General features: G+C 38.4%; 1 protein-coding gene across 1 annotated transcript in view; it reads right to left on the minus strand.

Moving 5' to 3' along the window:
* The window catches only part of oxct1a (3-oxoacid CoA transferase 1a), a 45777-nt gene that overhangs the window by 21944 nt on the left and 4492 nt on the right, over nucleotides 1-19341 (minus strand). The window contains exons 4-13 of the mRNA XM_004072221.5: nucleotides 18815-18950; nucleotides 17914-18063; nucleotides 17148-17254; nucleotides 16421-16481; nucleotides 5949-6056; nucleotides 5640-5754; nucleotides 4936-5030; nucleotides 3400-3448; nucleotides 3055-3127; nucleotides 937-1012 (exon numbers count right to left, since the gene is read on the minus strand). Coding sequence (XP_004072269.1) covers nucleotides 937-1012; nucleotides 3055-3127; nucleotides 3400-3448; nucleotides 4936-5030; nucleotides 5640-5754; nucleotides 5949-6056; nucleotides 16421-16481; nucleotides 17148-17254; nucleotides 17914-18063; nucleotides 18815-18950 — 970 coding nt within the window. The remainder of the gene's footprint in view (nucleotides 1-936; nucleotides 1013-3054; nucleotides 3128-3399; nucleotides 3449-4935; nucleotides 5031-5639; nucleotides 5755-5948; nucleotides 6057-16420; nucleotides 16482-17147; nucleotides 17255-17913; nucleotides 18064-18814; nucleotides 18951-19341) is intronic.

A 19341-nucleotide genomic window follows, 5' to 3' on the forward strand; every position in this document is an offset into this window, starting at 1 on the left:
GTTGCAGAGTTTCAAATGCATCAAAACACATAGATTCCTATAATAAACTAAAGTCATATGGCATCAGTATAAGCGGTTGCATTGATGGATTTAGTCTGCACGTAATGTGAATGGTGGCTTACACAGCCAACTTAATTTTGAAAAAGAATGGCTTTTACTTAGTAAAATGACAACTTTTTTCTCATATTGTTACAACTTTATTCTTGCAAATATTTGACTTTTTCCCCTCACACTTTTATGACTTCATTCTCAATTGAAATTGTTTTTTTTTTTTCTTTCATGGTGGCCCTAATACTCTGTCAAAGGTTCTTGATTAGTGTCAAGACTTATTGGGTTTGGTTCTGTCTTTTAAGTTTTAATATGTATTTTGATATTGGATTGAAATACAAATTATTTTTGAAAATTCCCATGAATCTTAAGTTATTTGTGATTTTGTCCATGATAGCCAGCTTCAATAGATGACACAAACATTTCTTTGTAGCTCTAGAATGAGGCCAGGATTATAACAAGTACAGTTCAACAAAATCCTTGTGAACCTTCATAATCAGTTAGGAAAAATGCCTCTTCAGAGAGTTCCTTAACCTTTTTGAGTCTTTCATATGTGACATGCTGTGATAACAGTGCTAGGTGAAAGCCTAGTATGTGGCTGGACAGAGTCTGGTCAATGTGCGAAAGCGTAGGCAGCAAGTCTATAGTGAGAAATCTTGGATATTTCCAGCTCAGTGTTCTGCAAATATTCTGGCATGCAGTCTAAAAATCAGAAACAGTACAGGTGTAGGGCTTTGGAAAATTCCATTTGTTTCTTTCTCCAAAGAAAAAGGCAAAAACATATAAACAGAAATGAAAAAAAAAAGTTTCATTTTATCACAAGCACAATGCTTAATAAATTTAACAGCACGACTCTGGACTAACGTGTGGCTTTAGAGGTGAACTCACCGGGATCATCCAGTTGGCCAGGTCTCCATGTTTTGACACCTGCATGGCTCCCAGCATTGTCAGGTTAATGTGACCCCTTCAGGAAATGGCACCACAGAAGAAGACAGCTGTCAGCTTCACAATGGCTTCAATCCACTCATCAATAATAAAATAAATAAATAATGAGATAAGGCCAAGCAAAGACAAATCCTTAAAGGAAGTTTGTCAGAACGCAAAACCAAGTTCCATTTCTAATAAACTATTAATAAATGTCAATTTAATGTTTGAATACCATTGGTATTTTAACCATGTATTTACAAAGCTAATTAACACCAAGAGAACTAACAGACACAGATTTATTTATGACTCAGTTTGTTATTTTATGATCAAAACCAGGACATTTCTTTACAACATTGCTGTTGCTCTGCACAAATACCGGTAGGTTACACGAGTCCCTTCACTCTTAGGCTGTGTCTGAATTTACTCACTCTCTCTTAACCCCCAACAGATTATACGGTGTTTCCTCGTTTATCGTGGGAGTTACGTTCTAAAAATAGCCTGCGATAGGTGAAATCAGCAAAGTAGGATTATAGACGTTTTAAGGCTGTAAAACAAAGATAAACATGAGCATTTTCACACTTTTTTTGGTTTAAACTCTCAAAGTTCAAAACTCCATAAAAAGAAGTCCAATCCAGTCCAGTATTATAGAATGAAAACAAAGATCTGATAGTGACCTGAGATTTATATAGATTTGTCAAGATGAATGCATTCTGTACAGCACACTTGGAACAGAGGAGATTCACTGACAAGGCCAACAGCCAATCAGCACACAGAACAGACGTACTGTTAAAGAAGAAAAAAATAACATGAAAATTGCACTAAGAAAAATGTAAGAAACAGTGAGACGCTGTATAGTGCAGGACTAACCAGTGCCCTGGACTTTAATGTAATTTGACTGGACACATACTCACTACTTTCTTTTTTGCTTTAGCCAATATCACTCATTTGATAAACTACATTTATATGTCTTCTCCCTCCTGTGACTTGTTTCTGCCACTTTACAGATGCAGTGCATTGTTGTCCACGTTTGCCAATCTAGTTTAGCACAGACTTTTGTGAAGTTTCCAGGGCACTGGATTTTGGAAGTAGATTTGGACACCGCGACAAAACGACTAACGCTATATCTTTATAGTGCACACTAACTGGGGAATACTGAGTGCATTTGGACAGAGGCCTAATGTAATCAATCACTTTATGAAATTCATGCAGTTTGTTTATCATCTATCAAATTACCAATAATATTATTTGGTACTGAGGAAGTCTTTATATGCAGCTAAAAAGACAAGATTTGTATAGTGAAAAATGAATATATATTTGTCTTTCTTATATATATATGAAATCTAAAGTAATATAAAAATAATGGTAACCCCAATAAAAATACTTTAAATTAATATTTTGCTAATTTGTTTATATCAAAAAAAGTAGAAAAATAATAAAATAATTGGAGAACCGGAAGTTTCTTTGTAAAACCAACACTTCCAGTCTTCACAGGCTTTTAAAAGGCTCCCACTGCTGTATTATAAAGACTGTACTTAGCAATCCACCAAATTGCACATTGATGCATCCTTTCCAGCACCTCAGGACTCCATTGTGTCAGAGCAGCAGCAGCAAGCCTTGCCACAAATTCAGCATGGGTCCATATGGTCCCCGCCACTGTGACTGCACAACCGCTATTTATGAGTGCTATTGAATTTCTGCTGGGTGGACATACAAAACTGATGCTGAAGGGAGCATGGGTGGGCAGCATCAGTCACAAGGCAAATCAATAAAAGCAGACCTTAGCTTTATTGACAAAACGGCAGCTTAATTCTATTGGTAACAGCAGCCATTTGTTAATATCTAGTGTTGCATATCCGATCTTGCCAAACGGGCAAATTTCTGCTAAACCGATAGAAAAGGTACCGGTTTGCTGAAGGTGAGTAACTCAGAGGGATAAAGAGAGATTTGGGCTCTCTGCTTACATTCATGAATAAATGGCAGTTTACTGAGGGGAGTTTAGGCATTAAGTTAAATGTCAGACATACCTCACCTTCAGTCAACAAATAAGTTTGCAGAGCTGATGCGTGCAGCTTTACGTACCCCCGAATCATGGCAAATGACTCATCGCTGGAGAAATAGGCGGCCCCTGGGAGCACAGTAACAGTCTCTTTCCCTGCATCACAGGAAAAAAATACTGAAATGCAACAACAACAACATGTTCTACCAATAAAGGTATTTATAAAAATAAAAAAAGCCGAGTTTAAAGCAAAAAAACAGAGCATTAGACTAAGAAACTACGCTTGTTATGGTGGTATAGTTTTAATTTATGAGCAAACATCATTTTCATCCACTCAGACTTATGAGGCACATGTTTACACTGCTTTGTAAATTATGTATGCTAAAATGAATTTATGATTGCTATTTATTGATCAGGATAACCCTCACCTGCGTTAATCAGGTCTGCATCCACTTCATCTTGCGTAGGGTACGGCCCCTGTTCGAACAGAAATGCGCCTTTAAGAGGGTGCACACAGGAAAGCAGACAAACACCCGAACCTGTTGTCATTCACACACGGCCTGACCGGCCGTGATCCCTCCAGAAAGAGACAGACAGTCTGATTTCTCTGATTAGATGAGCCATTGATTTTCTCTCCATTTAACAAAAGACAGCAATGCTGTTTGACAAGACGGACCGAAAAGGAGAGATGAGATCAGCTTCTCTCCAAATCCAAGGCCCGTAATTAAAGGAAACTAACAAATAAAGAAATTAGCATAGGCGCCTCCATTCTGCTGTCAATGCAGCTGAAAAGAAAGCCATTCCATAAGAGCTTCAGCAGCCTTTGTTAAAAGACTCAGCCGGCAAATAATGATTGGGAGGCAGCAGAATGGAAGAAAAAATGTCAAACTGACAATTTGTTATATAATAAACCCAGAACATTTCCAACTAGCAATGACACTTGTCAGATAAATGGCCTCCACCTAAAAGAGTAATTTGGTTTAAATCTCTTTGTTCTGTGAAAGTGACCATCCATACCACTTACCCGCTTGTTAAAGACCCACTCCAAAGAAAACTGTGTTTTTAGTGTTTATGACATGGTTCTGTCATATTTTTCTGACAATGGAGGACATATTTTAAGAAGAATTCAGCTCATAATTGCGTTTCTGAGTATTTCTTTATTCAAATCATTGTGAATCAGGAACAGACAAAAAAATGCAGTTTGAAAAAAAGCCTATTTGTTATGTAGAAAATACGCTGGGTGGGTCACAAGCTGCCTGCTCTGCTCCATTCAGATACATCCACTTGTACACAAATTTATCCATGAGCGTCTTTGATTTCCTTGTCTGAGCTCAAAACTTTACGACTGCATAAGACCAAAAATGCTTGCCTTTTTTTGTTGCACTGGTAAAGTAAGGTTGCGGATTTGAGGAGTTGTAAGCTAGCAGGAAAATGTGTAAACAGAGAGATCTCAGTAACGGGGAAAGGAAGGGGGGGGGTTAATCTGTGACAATGGATTTGGAGGCATATATCTAATGAAATACTGCTGCTCTACATACTAACTTCTTCTTTCACTTTCAGCTTCTCCCATCAGGGGTCGCCACAGCGAAACAACCTCTCCTTAGAGGATGAGTCGCATGGTTAACTTGGCAATGTTTTACGCCAGATGCCCTTCCTGACGGAACCATCTCAATTTATCTGTGCTTGGGACCGGCATGGAAGCAGAGAAGGGAATAGGGAGCAGCCCGGATTCGAACCCTGGTTTCACGGACGGAAGGCGCCGCAAACCAGCACGAGCTAAACCGGCTCCCTCTTCATACTAACTATGTACAAGAAAATTACAGTTTTTTTAAATTTTGGCTAAAAACTGCTTAATCATAATTAGAAGACCAATGGGATAGGTGTTAAAATATGATTAAAATATGATTGGAATGGGTCTTTAAGCTTAAAAATATTTAAATCAAAAACAGAAACAAATTTCTTACCAGTCCTAGAATCCCATTTTCACTTTGGAGATGCACGGTGATGTCTGGTTTGATGAAGTTGCTGGCCAGCATGGGGATGCCAATTCCAAGGTTAGCTGGTTGGCTTAGTTAAAAGAATGATTTTTTTTTACTACAAGTCTTCTTTACAAAGATCAAGATTAATAGGTAACTACTGCACATGTTCTCCCAAGTGTTTTTTTTACAAGTTTAAGCGAAGCTTTGGCGCAATTCCAATAAGGAAGATCTACCCCACTAACTGGTAAACTGGGTTCTTGCGTCCCTCACTCTACACACCACTGATCAATTAAGCCTTCAATCTAAACCAATAGCTAAATTCCCCGTCCTCTTTTCTAAGCCAATCACAATCATATTACTGCTTTTAAATGTATTGCCGTTCATCTCTCTACATTCCTGACGGTTTTGCCGGCACTCCTCTGCACCATTCTCCACCAGGACCAATGCTATGTTGTGAACTGGTCTAGGGTCTGGGGTTTATCCATCTATGGTCCGAGCTTATCCCACCAGGATAAAGATCTGCCCAGAGCCTACCCGCCAAAAGTCTATAGACTGTTTATGAATATTTTTGTATCACAAATAAATCTTTATTCACATTCATAAAATCTCTACTTATTGGAATGAGGTTTGAAATTTAAGAGGAAACATTTTCGTGATTCTCTATCGCTGGTCTTCTTGTGAAAGGATACCATACATCCCATCTTCAAACTCCAGAGCAGCTCTACGAATGATCCTTTCCCGAACAATGTCTGAGTCCTTCTTTGGTTTAGGCTTCTCCTCTTGGCCTTTCCTTACCGTGCGTTTCTAGAATGATAAACAGAAACAGAAAGTACCCTGGAAGACCGTTTCTGATCAAGTAAAAGAACACGTGGGGGTAAGACAGAGCAGCAGTGTGTCATTGTTTATTGCAATGGCACTCTATTGTCACATTCCAGATGCATTTTGCTTGTCAGCCTTTCAGACAAAACCTCATCATCTAAGATCAGAATATTTTATACCTCAATCCTTTTTTCGTAGCTGAGTCCGTGTACAACTCTGTTGACGTAGATACTGGGGATATGGATGTCCTCTGCAGCAAACGTCCCAACCTCCACCACCTCCTCCACCTACGGGGAGACAACATGATCAGTGGTGACTGCCTTCGCATTGAACTGAAGATTCAGACAAAGAAATGATTTACTGTTGGATTTATGTGGCAAATATATATATACAGTACAAACCAAAACTTTGGACACACCTTCTCATTCAAATGAATGGAAAGGTGTGTCCAAACTTTTGGTCTCTACTGTATATTCTTCTGTCCACCAAACTACTACAGACAACTTCTTTAGTAAGAAAGACTTAGATCATTTTGTCAATCTACACTCAAATCACAATTTGTCTTGGTTTTTATGTTGCCACCTCAGAAGCCTACCAATAAAATATATTTATGACCAAAAGAAAGAAAAATGTTATTGGTTATAACTATGTAGACATTTCGCAAAGAGGATACTTTTTATGAAACTTGGTTTATGCTTTTAGCAGCCCTATAGAGACCAATAAAACCTCGCTGTACGATCCAATCCAGCCTGGATAAATAAAAACAGAAGAGGATCAACAAACACACAAAGCCCCAGGGATATGGCGTGATTCGGGGATCAAAAGAAGGAGAGTAAAGGTTTAACAAATAATTTATTATAGAAAGATGTAATGATTTAAAAAATAGAAAATATTGGAATAAATGAAATCAATTTAAAAAATACATTTGTACAGGATGATGTACTTTATAGCGACCACACAGCTGACAGAGGCGGAGGAGAGGTACATGTGAGGGATTATTTTTGTTTAAATGAAAGGACACAGATGGAATTGGCTGTTGACTAAGCACAGCTGGCTCAACATGACTGGATCTGCTCAGAGTTCAGGTGCTGCTCTCCTTAGGTAACACGCCAAGTCTCCAGCCTACACTTCCACAGGTGTTCAGACAGAGTTGTACATGTGTGGGCTCTGCTGAACTTTGCTGCTCATTTCAAGTCTGCTCCTCGTCTTAAACGTCATGTCACCTGTGGCTGTACCACTGAACACTGTGATCCTGAGATTAGACTTGAATGTGCTGCACCTTTTGAAGAGCCACTTTGACTGTTAGATTGGATTTCTTCCCTTTTGTCAGCAGGAAATTTTCTAGATTGAAAAGAATCAAAAGGTACGATGTTCAAAAGAAAAGCGAAATAGTCCTTTTGTCTCCAGAGTGAGCAAGGGTTTAACCATTAAAGCAGATCTTCCCTACGACTTTCCCATGTTTTCCCTCTGTGTAACCTACTTTTTCCATTTACATGGTAGGCAAACAGCAGTTCAGAGCAAATTGAATTGAATTTCTCCTTAACGCTGCTTCCTCTCTCACCACTCAGCTCTGACTGAGGGGAGTCAATGGCCAAGAGTGGATTCCCATCTTAGCGTTGTCATGGATACACAGGCTTTGGTCTCTGGTGAGCCAGGGCCACTCAGGATCGTAAAGTGATTTTAGGCCCTTTTTACAGTTGTCTTGGTTGGTTTATGGTAAATCTTCGATGCTTTCAAAAGAAAAATGAGGCTGCGTGAGAGAAGACCAGTAACCACCGTCCCACACATTCACCCACATCGTTCTCCGGGGGCTTAATCTGTCTTTTGTGAGAGTGATTATTTCCTCAAACATCTTTGTCAACAAAAAATGCGCCTGTACTAATATAAGAAAAAAAAAAGTAATAAGATTGTGAGTCTTGGGGCAAAAGGGAAGTACAACTAATATGTGGCTCTGTGGATTTCAAGGTTGAAGATAGAAGAACTTAATTAAATGGTAAACGGCAGAATTGTGACTTTAGAAAAATATAATGAGCTCCTTGAAAAACACAAACAAACAGGAATCCACACCTCAGCTTCTCCCAGTTGGGCTGTCTTAAATAAATGTTGCATTGAAACTCTGTTTTCCAAATAGCCTTCTAAAGCTAAGTCACACCGCGATAATGAGTTCATACAATTTAAATACGCAGTGTGCATACAGAGACTGCTCCTTTCATCCATGTGCCACGGTAGCTTCAACGGACCAGAGAGAATAAAGCGTTTCAATGACATAATAATTAAAGCACGAAAAACAAGGGGCGCGCACAAACGTGCAGGTGTGCGGAGCGAGCATTAATATTCCTGTCTCTTTAGAATGATTTTCACATCAATGAAAGTAGAGCAAGGCATGAAGTGAGCTGGCTGGAGGACAGAGGGAATCAAAGTGCCCTGTGGGGGCACAGCGAGTGCTATTTCTTTTCTTTTTTTTTTTGGAGGGTGTGCTTTTTTAGGCCGGGAGCTTTGTTAAATCTTGTTTTTCCAAACACTGAACTATCCACTGTGCAAACAAATCCCTATAAACCGCCAGCAGGGCTGTTACTGCTACAGCTATAAACCCTCTAAGATCTGATGCACACCTGACAACGAAAAAGATCTTCAACATCTAAATAACCAGACTTTACGTGAAAATTGCATAGAATTAGCTTACGTGTAAATGGGCTGGCTCAAGAGTAATAAACATTTATTAATTAAAGCTACTTAATTGCATCACATGCCGAAGAAAATGATACCTGAAAATATGTTATTTATTGACTAAATTAATTAGAGATTTTACAGGTTTTAGACGTCCAACACATGGATTTTTCTGAACCAGGGGTCTGCAACCTGTGGCTCGGGAGCCACTTGCGGCTCCTTTACCCCTCTATTGTGGCTCTATGGCTTTAAAGAAAACGGCCATTAATAAAAAGTTGGTTTGTAGTTTTAGTCCCATCGTTTCTGTTCAAAAAGGTTTGTCACCCATGTTTACATTTTTATCATGTCAGCTAGTTGACCAAATAACGGCAGAAGGTTTAATCAATCACAAGAGTCGTCTATTATTAGAATAAAATTCATGCACAAATTCTTATCGCTTTTTTTTTTAACAGAGGGTGTATTTTATTTTGAAAGAAATGTGTATGTGTTTATATCAAAAGTAAAATAAGTTTAAATTGTTACATTTATAAAAACTTGGCACTTTTATAAATATTTAAAAGCTAGATCTTATAAATTTAATGGCAACAAAAGCATAAATAAAGCATATATATTCATTCCTCTCATTTGGTTTTGGTCTGAAAAATACTGTTCCAATTTCCAAATGCCTCATAGTGTTTAAAATTGCAGAGACCCCTGACCCAGACTGCTCTCTTCGCATGATGGTTTTAAGAAAATGTCATCTTTGGAGGAAAACCTGCAGATTTGACTTCACGCATGACCGCAAAAGCCAAGAACAAGAAAAAAAACGCTTAAAAATAGGCTTGCCTGCTCCTTTTTAAACTTATATCTTTTTATACTTATCTCTTATATGGGGCCGTCTCTAAAACTATAGTTGGAAATTGATTTCCCTTGCATTCCTGGATAAAAGCACAATCACCTCTAAACAAAAGGAGACTAAAAATATTAGAAAACTTCAACTGAGACGACTCAAGTTTGCCTTATTTCAATGTGCAAGAGCTGAACAATGAAGAGGTCAGGGGGAAAGAGCTGGTGTGGTTTTTTGGCAACAGGGTGACGGCAACAACACGCTCTCATTACTCTGTGTATTTTTAGCCCTCCCATCTTCCCCCCCAACTGTGTGCATGTGTGGGCACTTGGCCATGCTCTCTAGCCACTTTAAGGGATCAGTTCAGGCCCCGTCCTCCAACACAAAACACTGTCATCAGAAACAATCTGTTTCCTCTCAGCAGACACTGTAAGGCCTTTACACTGCCCAAAAATAGAAGTGACACGACAACTCCATGGAGAAAAAAATAAAATAAAGTGATATTATACAGCAAAAAACCCTGTAATGCACAGGTTCTCTTAGCTTAAAATGACTAAATTATATGTGAGAAATCAAAATCTGTTTTCTTATTAGGTTTATTCCATTTTGCTGGAGTTTGTTCCCCTCCCCACCTCCTTCAACAGCTGATTAATAATCTTCAGCTGTGTGTTATTGGCTTTACCATTAGTCTTCAGCAAATGTCAGCATGGCACCGAATTCTAAACCTAAGTCAACCTGACTTATTTCTTGACAAGTCAATTCTAGGCCTTGTGATGGATTGTTCCATTTGCAGCAGGTCATGGGCAGAATATTCTGTTTGCCCTCTTGGGTCCTGGAAGATCTGCTTTATATATTGGAGCAACATTTAAGCAGGCTATTGAAAAGACAGGAGAGTAGAATTCTCACAGACACCAATATTCCTTTAAAATGATGCCAGGAGGTGGTATATTCGTGAGTCAGCAAGTCTAACTAATTTAATAAACCACCGAAGGATGGGATTCTTGAGTTCATGTAAAAAAAGACAATCCTGAGGAGCAAAAGGCAGAGAGCTGTGCAAAAACCAGAAAACTGACTAAAACAAAGAAGATCATTTAGTTTTTAAACTTTTTTAAGGATAATACCTCAAAAGACAAGAAACAAAAGAATACTTTGTGACAAAATAAATTCCCTAAAACTCTAAGAGCTGTAGCTACATTTTAAAAATAATTTTAAAAAGTCTTTCCTCCACATCTTGCACATTATAAAGATCTGATCATCTGATCATACTCTGATCATCTTTTTATCTATTGTAAAAAGGCTTCCCAGTGGTCTTTTAATGCACTTTTTACCCCCAAAAAACTGTTGTTTTTTAGGGCATAGTCCCTGCAGAACGGCGGGGTTTCATCTATTTGTTTACACTCCCTCCTGCTAGCAGACAACCCCTCCCACCACCATCCAAACATTACCAGTACAATAAAAAAGGCCAGTAATGTCGGCGCTATCCAGCCGTACAGTTTTGAGCCAGACGTCAGCTCAGATGAGGAAAGCAAAGATGTTAACAAAACTATTCGTCTTCATCGGCACCTGATTCACAACGAATAAAAAAAATACTCAAAAATGCAATTTTAAGCTCCATCTTCTTTTTAAAAATTGCTACAAGAAATGTTAAAAAACACCATAAACAGGATTTTCATCCAAGAGGGTCTTTGCACATATATTTTTACTCTATTTATACACTTTTCAAAATTAAATTTAGAATCAGTTGCAACAGAACATTACTGTGGCTTACTCTTCCTGAAGATGCAGACAGCCAGGCGCAAATATAGGCTTTCTGGAAGGTGTCAAAAGCTTTTATGATCCTCTTACATTTGATATCACGGCCATTTACTGCAGTTTCAGCCCTGTCGAGTCAAAAACTGTTAAGTCCTCGTTCTGCTACCACTCCTTCAGGACAGGCTTCCGCTCAACATGTATGTGTGTGTATGTGTGGTTGGGGGGGGGGCACCAAAACGAGAATAAAAAAAAAAACTCACATAATCAAATAAATGGTACTTTTATTAAAATGGTTCCATCTGTTTTTTTTTAGTAATACTCTTCCATAATTTTGCAATCAACTGTATATCTAACAAATCGAGTCTTTGTAAAAGTAAAGGAAAATAGTAACTGAGCCTCTAAATTGTACAAAAACCCCAGATTGATCTTATAAGTGATTTGCCTCTGATGGTGGTGATTGCAAGGTTCATCCAGTCAATAATTTACACTATTTTGCTTTTTCTATTTTGTGAAAAGATCATAAATTCTACTGGAGAATATCATGCACTGCTTGAGGTTTGAATAGAAAAAGGTTCATTGTCTGATTTTATTTTATTTTTTTAGCAAAAACACAGTGGAAGCTCCCTGATGAAACCCCTCAGGATGAAGGTCATTTATATTCAATTACACCTCTTATGGAGCTAAATGAACAAAACAGTTAAAATACATTCAGTCCCTTCACACATGAGCGAACCGAAACACAGCTCGCCACCAGAAAACACTGACAGTGACAAATGCTCAAATAACAGTAAAAAGTAAAAACACAGTCCTTCAATTTACTCTCTGGTGCATTTGACTCCCACAATGCACTTGGGGCTTTTGCTACTCCTGTGATAAGGAATAGCTAGACTTGCTGGATACCCTGGAAAACTAAAGCAATTGAATAGCAGGGTCTGGTTGCTTGGCAACCATGGCAGGAGCTGGTGGTGGTCTGGTAATTTACTTTTTGTGTTATCTTGTTCTTAACACACAACTCCTGGAGCTCAATCACAGTAAATAAGCAAAAGAAAAATGCATGAATTTGTCTACATAACAGTAATATGTCAGAGGTCAATATTCTGACAGAATAAGGCCCTTTTAATAATCATTGATACATTACTATGCAGCATTGAATGAATAGACATATAGAGTGGATTTATTATGAAAAACGTTTTTGTAACATAAGGAAAGGCTGAGTGCACGTTGTGAGTGAGCGACATTCAGACTCATGGAAGTGCAGCCGCTCAGATTGAAAGTGAATAATTTAGGCATAGGTAAGTAAGCAAGTGGGCAGACAGAGAAAACAGTTTGCTGAAAAGATTAATGGGTGCCAACTTTTCCCAGGTAGGAGGGGGAAGCTGCTATTATTCCAGAAACTCCGATACTTCAGAGTGGCTGCTGACACTGTCAGCCTAGAACATAAAAAGAAGAATTGGGGGTTTTACTTTTCTTCTAACTACACAGCACAACTCTTAAGTAGTTTAGGCAGTAGAGAAATATTATTTCTGAGCAATATAATAATATTCAGGCCTTCAGTTTTATTTTAAAAACTGTTTTAATTGCAATCCATGTCAGAACTCTTTAAATTGATTTAATTTCTACACCTCCAGTCTGTCCCGCTCCAACAAAAGTCCTGACATTTCTGCCCTTTGAAATATAACAGCTGCTTGACCTCTGAACCCTCTGAGTCCACCTGGCTGCATACAGACTAAAGCCACGGTGAGGAAACCTGACCGCCTCACACCTGACAGCGGAGCCACCTCCGGCCAGAGCTGGGAGCTAAATAAACTGTTTGCTGAATATTTCCTCGCTGTGCCACCGGTCGCAGGGTCAATGGGGACAAATGAGCTGATCTGTGGCTGAACATGGCATGAATTCTTAAGAAGGCATTATTCCACAGACAGTCCTTATTGCCAGCAGAGGGAGAAGTTTCCAGTAAATCACATAAACCCTTCAAGGACTTTATTACTGCTCCTGCTCAGAGCCACGTTTTTTAAAGTACCGAAGGCTACTTTTGTCAATAAATAATAATTTTGTGATGCATGTAGAAAATGTCTCCAGTCTCTTTTAAGCAGATTCTTTTGGTGGCATGGCCCAATGGAAAAACTCAGCTGTTTATATTTGAATTGTAAAGACAAACTTAGAGATCAGGATGTGGGAAATGCAAGATTTTTGGTGACCCTTTTTCTTTTAAACAACTTAAATGTGATTTTTCTTTTTTTAAAGATTTGCTGATAAATACTTTCATTTGTCACTGTTACAGGTTCGTTTTCAGTGCGCTTAGGTCAGTGCATCATTCATTATATAAAAACAAAACAAAAGAATCTACAGATAGTTAATTTACAACTAATTTTTTGATCATTTAAAAAAAACATCTAAATAATTTGCAACTAATAGATAAATAGTACTAGTTATTAAAAACAAGAAATTACAATTAATTTATTACTATTAAAAAGTGCAGCCATATTATATACAAGAATTTTCAAAGTAAATTGAAACACTTCAGTTGTACTGGTCAAATACTGAAAGCAGCAAAAAAAAGTGTTTAAAGGGACAAACGATGGATTTTTATGTGATTAGTCATTTTAATCAAAGTGGAAACATAGAAGGACATGTTAAAAGCTTTTAACCCCTTGAGGCCAATTGATTTTAATATGTTTCAAACCCCTTTGGCTCCAAAATTACCCTAATTTAGCATCTACAGAAAAGCAAAAAAACATCCATCCATCGTCTGCTCATCCGGGACCGGGTCGCGGGGGCAGCAGTCTAAAAAAGATGCCCAGACTTCCCTCTCTCCAGCCACTTCCTCCAGATCTTCTAGGAGGACCCTGAGGCGTTTCCAGGCCAGCAGAGAGGCGTCGCCTCTCCAGCGTTTCCTGGGTCTTCCTCTGGGCCTCAGCCAAGCGCGACATGCCCAGAAAAGCTGGCCAGGGAGGCGTCCAGGAGGCATCCAAACAAGATGTTCCAGCCACCTTAACTGGTTCCTCTCGATGTGGAGGAGCGGCGGCTCTACTCCGAGCTCTCTCTGGGTGACCGAGCTTCTCAGCCTCTCTCTAAGGGAGCGCTCAGCCACCCTACGGAGGAAGCTCGTTTCAGCCGCTAGTATCCGCGACCTCGTTCTTTCGTTCATGACCCAAAGCTCTGTGACCATAGGTGAATATTGGGACGAAGATCGACCGATAAATTGAAAGCTTTGCTTTCTGGCTCAGCTCTCTCTCACTACAACGGACAGGTACAGCGAATGCATAACGGCGGACGCCGCACCAGTCCGCCTGTCAATCTCACACCCTGATACTCCCTCACTTTTTACAATAGTGTGACTTTAATTATAACGCACATTTATTCTTCCAGCACTGTCATCACAGCTGTTGGTTCTGCGCAGACCAAACCGAAGAAACTGATCAGAATTCAATAATTAATTCAATCATTTTCCCACACACTATCTTTCTGTGTTTGGCTGAAATAAATGTTTTGATGGATGTAATTCCTGCAAATGTCTGAACATCTAAAACCTAGAGGTACAAGTCCAGTTATGAACAAAAACATCTCAACATTTTATTAAACACTAGCTTTTGCTTAGTCACATTTTAAAGAGGCTCAATGGTTCACATCTGATTATTTTTTCTATGTGTTTTTAAACAATTATGTGCTTATTAGTTGGTAATGGTAATTTTCCAGGCAATTTAAACATATTTTGTGTCTTTTTAGCCTTTGATTTGACAAAGAGGAAGATATTTGTTATTTTTTTCCCTCTTAGTCCGTAAGGCTTACTTTTCGGAGGTCAATTGTCTTGAAACATTTCTCTTCCCTTTAGTAAATAAACTACATCAGGGGCTCATGAAATGTTTTAATATTTATGAGATCCAACATTCTTTGAAAGTGGTTTTACGCGTTTTGCACCTCCTTCCTATCAGTTCTGCCACTCAAAAAGACTTTGGAAGCAGAAATGCCTCAAAATTAATCTTTAAAATGCACCTGGATGCATTAAAAATAGAAAAAAGAAACTATTTTTGAGACCAAATCCCTACTAATCCCTTTAGGAAATCACTGAATGATTTCTATAAACAAAACTTTCCTTCAGCTGGTTAATTCTGAGTGAATCAAGATTTAAATGAGGTTGAATCTGGATATTTTAGCATCAGACCTGCTTTGAAAAGCTTATCGAAAGCATCACTGATGTGACTTGCAATCATTATTTAGCATGAGGCAAATAGAGAAACACAAAATAAATCTTAAGTTATTTATTACCTGCTTTATGGTTCCTAATCACAGCGACTTTGGTCATATAGATAAGATCATAATAGCAAAATATACTCAGCTGCTAAAAATAGCTCCCATTAGCTTGGAGTTGATTCAATCTCAGGTTCAGAAGCCATGAAATGATCAAAACTGGGCTTAGAAGAATAAACTGTAACCTTTCAATTTTCTTCTTTTATCAGAATTTATTATATATTTTTTGTCCAGGAAGTGGCAACTAAGACAGCACTAACCATATGTATTTTTAAGTGTTATGGCTACATTTTATGTGACATAAGGCAGGTGACAAAATAACCCGCTGAGCTCATCCTTTGTGTGTGATTGTGCACTGATTGATACAGTGAGCGTGCAAAAACAGGACTAATGTCATGTGACTCTGTGCAAAATCAGCCTGATGTGGTTCCATCTACAGTAAAAGGTGATGCTATTCTGACCAGGAACATTTTTCAAAACCTATATCTTAATGAGGCACCCCACAAATAAATGTAAATAGAGAGGAGAACGTTTAGAAATGTAGGCGCCGGCTCCAGCATTATAACTGTGTGGGAAACACTGAACACAGTTTCTGGTCGTGTTGCTCTCTGATTCAAGCTTTCTATAGGAGAGGTGAGAACCTGTTTGTGTGTTAGAGGAGCAGAGAAAAATGGACACACAAACACACAGGGGAGCAGACAGGTGATAACATTTCTAAACTGTCAAATGCAGACAGATGGATTGAAAGCAGTTCTATCACAGACAGCACAGAGACAGCAGGATTAGCTCTATTTTTAGCAATCTCCATCGTGAATTTATAGTACTGATTTCTCAGTTACAATGCAAAAAATAAACCATGGAAAATTAATACTTTCAAATATTTGGTATTCAACTGTGGAAATTTGGTATGTTTTATTACAGTTTTGACCTAATATGTCAGAGTGTACTCACAACAGTAAAGCTCTAAATAATATTTTATCCTCCATATTTTAATAGAAACCAGCTGTCCCATCTAAATGTTTATTGCACAGTCAAAATTGTACATATTTTTGTGCATCAAACCAACAAGTGAACTCCAAAATTATATATAATATTTAAGAATTATGAATAATAAGCTGAAATATCATCATTAGCAATTGTGTTAGTGGAAGTGCATACCTCGACTATGGTGGTTTTGGCTGCCTTGCACATGGGCTGGTTGAAGTTTCTTGCCGTTTTCCTGACAAACAAAAAAGCAAAGTCAGTGAGTCTACCAAAACTGACAACAGGAAAGAAAAGGTATAACAAAATAGAAATAAATAACCTTGAAAACTTGAGCAGCCTCATATCAAATCCAGCATTAGTGTGCTTTCCTTGAGAACCCTGCCCTCTAGTGGATACATACTTTACTGCATGTCCTTAACATGTAAAATGTTTGTAATGCAGGTAATTCTACAGATGATATTAATAGAAAGGAATAATTAGTTACTTCTTTAATTATATCCTGAAAAATATTGTAGTGTTTTCATACTAATTTGGTAAAAAAAAGATTAAAATGCCTTTAAAACACGCTAAAATAAAACGTTGTTGGTCGTTGGTCTAAAACAATTGCTAAAAAATAAGTAAAGCCACATGGGTAATTTAGGTTAATAAAAGCTGACAAAAAAAGCTACACAGAAAAAAAAAAACAACTCTAACTGTATCCGATTTCAAAAACTGATGCATAGCCATCAATTTTATTGAAATCTTAATAAAAGGATAGCTAGATTTGATCATTGCAAAGATGTTTTTCTCTAATTGCTTATCCACTTTTCCAAACATTTATGGAAGCTTTTCGGACATTTGTAGTCCCCCCCCCCTCCCTCAACTTCCCTCTTAATGTGCTTTACTCAATGTAATTAGATACCTAAAAACAATGTTTCCCGCCTTGTCAGCTTTCCATGCCTTGATCAGCGCGAAGTCTCCAGTGATAGCCTTTTCCATGACGTAGTGTCGGCCATTGAACTCCTGCACCTATGTACAAAAAACACAACAAAATGTGACCTTTTAATAAATGTTTTACGTTTCTTTACACCTCATTCATAGGATCAATACTCATGTAACATTAGGAATACTTTTACAATAATTGAAAAACTTTCAAAAGTCTTTGCCAACATTTAAAATAAGCCCCGAATTTTACTGCTAATGCTGTTTTTAACTCTTAAGCCACTGAAAAATTGAAATAAAATAAAAAGTGACTGTTGTAGCTCAGGCCAATGTTTGCATTTTTATGCAAGCAGTGCTGACCTGATGTCCTGGAATGGTTGACTCATTCCTGGGATTAAACGTCGTTTCTTCATAATAAAAGATTCACGGCTCTGCCCGTTGTTGCAAATAAAAGCCGATAATTATACATTTATTTATTGCTGTACTGATGACCCATAGCTTATAAAGACATTATTTTACTTCACGGCAACATTTGAAAACGATTTGCCCCTTCAGACCCACGCACCTGATTTGACTACAGATTGCACCTGTATTTAACATGTCAAAACCATAGGCAGAGGTCAAAACACACAATAGCAACACCCACAGGATATACAATGTATGTGCAACGTTTAGCTCCTACAGTGACCAAAGTTGAAAGTATCTGGAGTGAGTGAATGCGGAATGATGAGCTTTAACCTGCTTACCTCTCGTTTCTCACTAGCAATAGCAATGCTGCCGTCTCTATTGTACTTAATGGGAGAGCCTCCCTCTTGGATCAGGGTTCCGTAACCTGTGGCTGTGAAGAAAGCTGGAATCCCTGCACCTCCTGCTCTGATCCTTTCTGCAAGAGTACCCTACAAAACAGAAGGTACAGGTTAGGAAACAAATGCTAAAAAGAGGTGACTTCTTCACACTGAAGCTGCAAACTGAAAGACAGAGTAAAGAAACGCTGTGAAAAGAGCAGCAAAGGCTTCAAAAGACCATCATCATTTTTTGATTTATTGTAGAAGCCTTTTTCCTGGTCTTTTAAATATGATTATGCCATTTTTAGACAAAAATCAAAAGACCTGTGTCGTCAGTTTCTGGGACATAGATTCTGCAGAGTGACAGGACTTCATTAGAAATTCGTCTCTAAGTGATAGGTGGAACCACCAGCAATAAGCCACCTCCTCCGTCCCCTTCCAGTTACTGAAAGCTCTCTGTTTACATTTTCTCTTGCTAGCTTACAGCCCCTCACAGTCCCAACCCAACAGTAATATTACTGAGCAATATCGGAGCTATCCAGCTATACAGGTTTGAGTCCGATGCCAGCTCGGACAAGGAAAACGAAGACGTACATGGATCTAGTCACCTACAAGTAGATGCACCAGAAAGTAGCGGAGCGGGGAGCTTGCCCAACGTACTCTCTACGTCACAAATGGCTTTTTTTTTTTCATTTACTACTGATTCACAAAAATTTGAGTAGACAAATACTCAGAAAGGCAATTTTGTGCTCAATTGTCTTAATATCACCAGAAAATCCCACAAGAACATGTTAAAGACACAATTTTCCTTGGATTGCGTCTTTAAATGTGCTGTGAACATTGAATTTTGTTTTTAACCAACCTGTGGCGTTAGTTCCACCTCCAGCTCTCCTGCCAAATACTGCCGCTCAAACTCTGCATTCTCTCCCACATATGAGGAGATCATCCTCTTGATCTGTTTACTCTGCAGCAGGAGGCCCAGGCCAAAGTTATCCACTCTGGTGAAAACATGTGAACACAACACAAGGCGTCACACAAATTCTGGTTGACTAAATCAGGGGGGTATTCCAGGAAGCAGGTTATGTTTGTTACCACATAAGTTTGAGGCTAAGGAAGTAGATAATTTGCTTCAGTTAAGATAAATCATTTTTTTTGTTAAGTCAGCTTAAAAACAACACGTAGTTATCAGACATTTATTTTACTTTCATTCTAATTAATTCAATTAAGTAGGTGTAAATTTTGGTGCTGCTGTTAGATCGGCACAGCGAGGAATTGTGGGATATCATTCCCTTTGCCTGTCTGGACGGATTTGGGTTTAAGTGTGGCTTTTTGACCAAATGTGTTTAGTTGTTTAGCTGTTTTACCGTGTTTTGCCGAGTTATTTGTCCT

This window comes from Oryzias latipes, chromosome 9 (genome assembly GCF_053564925.1).
Source record: "Oryzias latipes strain Hd-rR chromosome 9, Olatipes_Hd-rR_3.1".
Lineage (NCBI taxonomy): Eukaryota > Metazoa > Chordata > Actinopteri > Beloniformes > Adrianichthyidae > Oryzias > Oryzias latipes.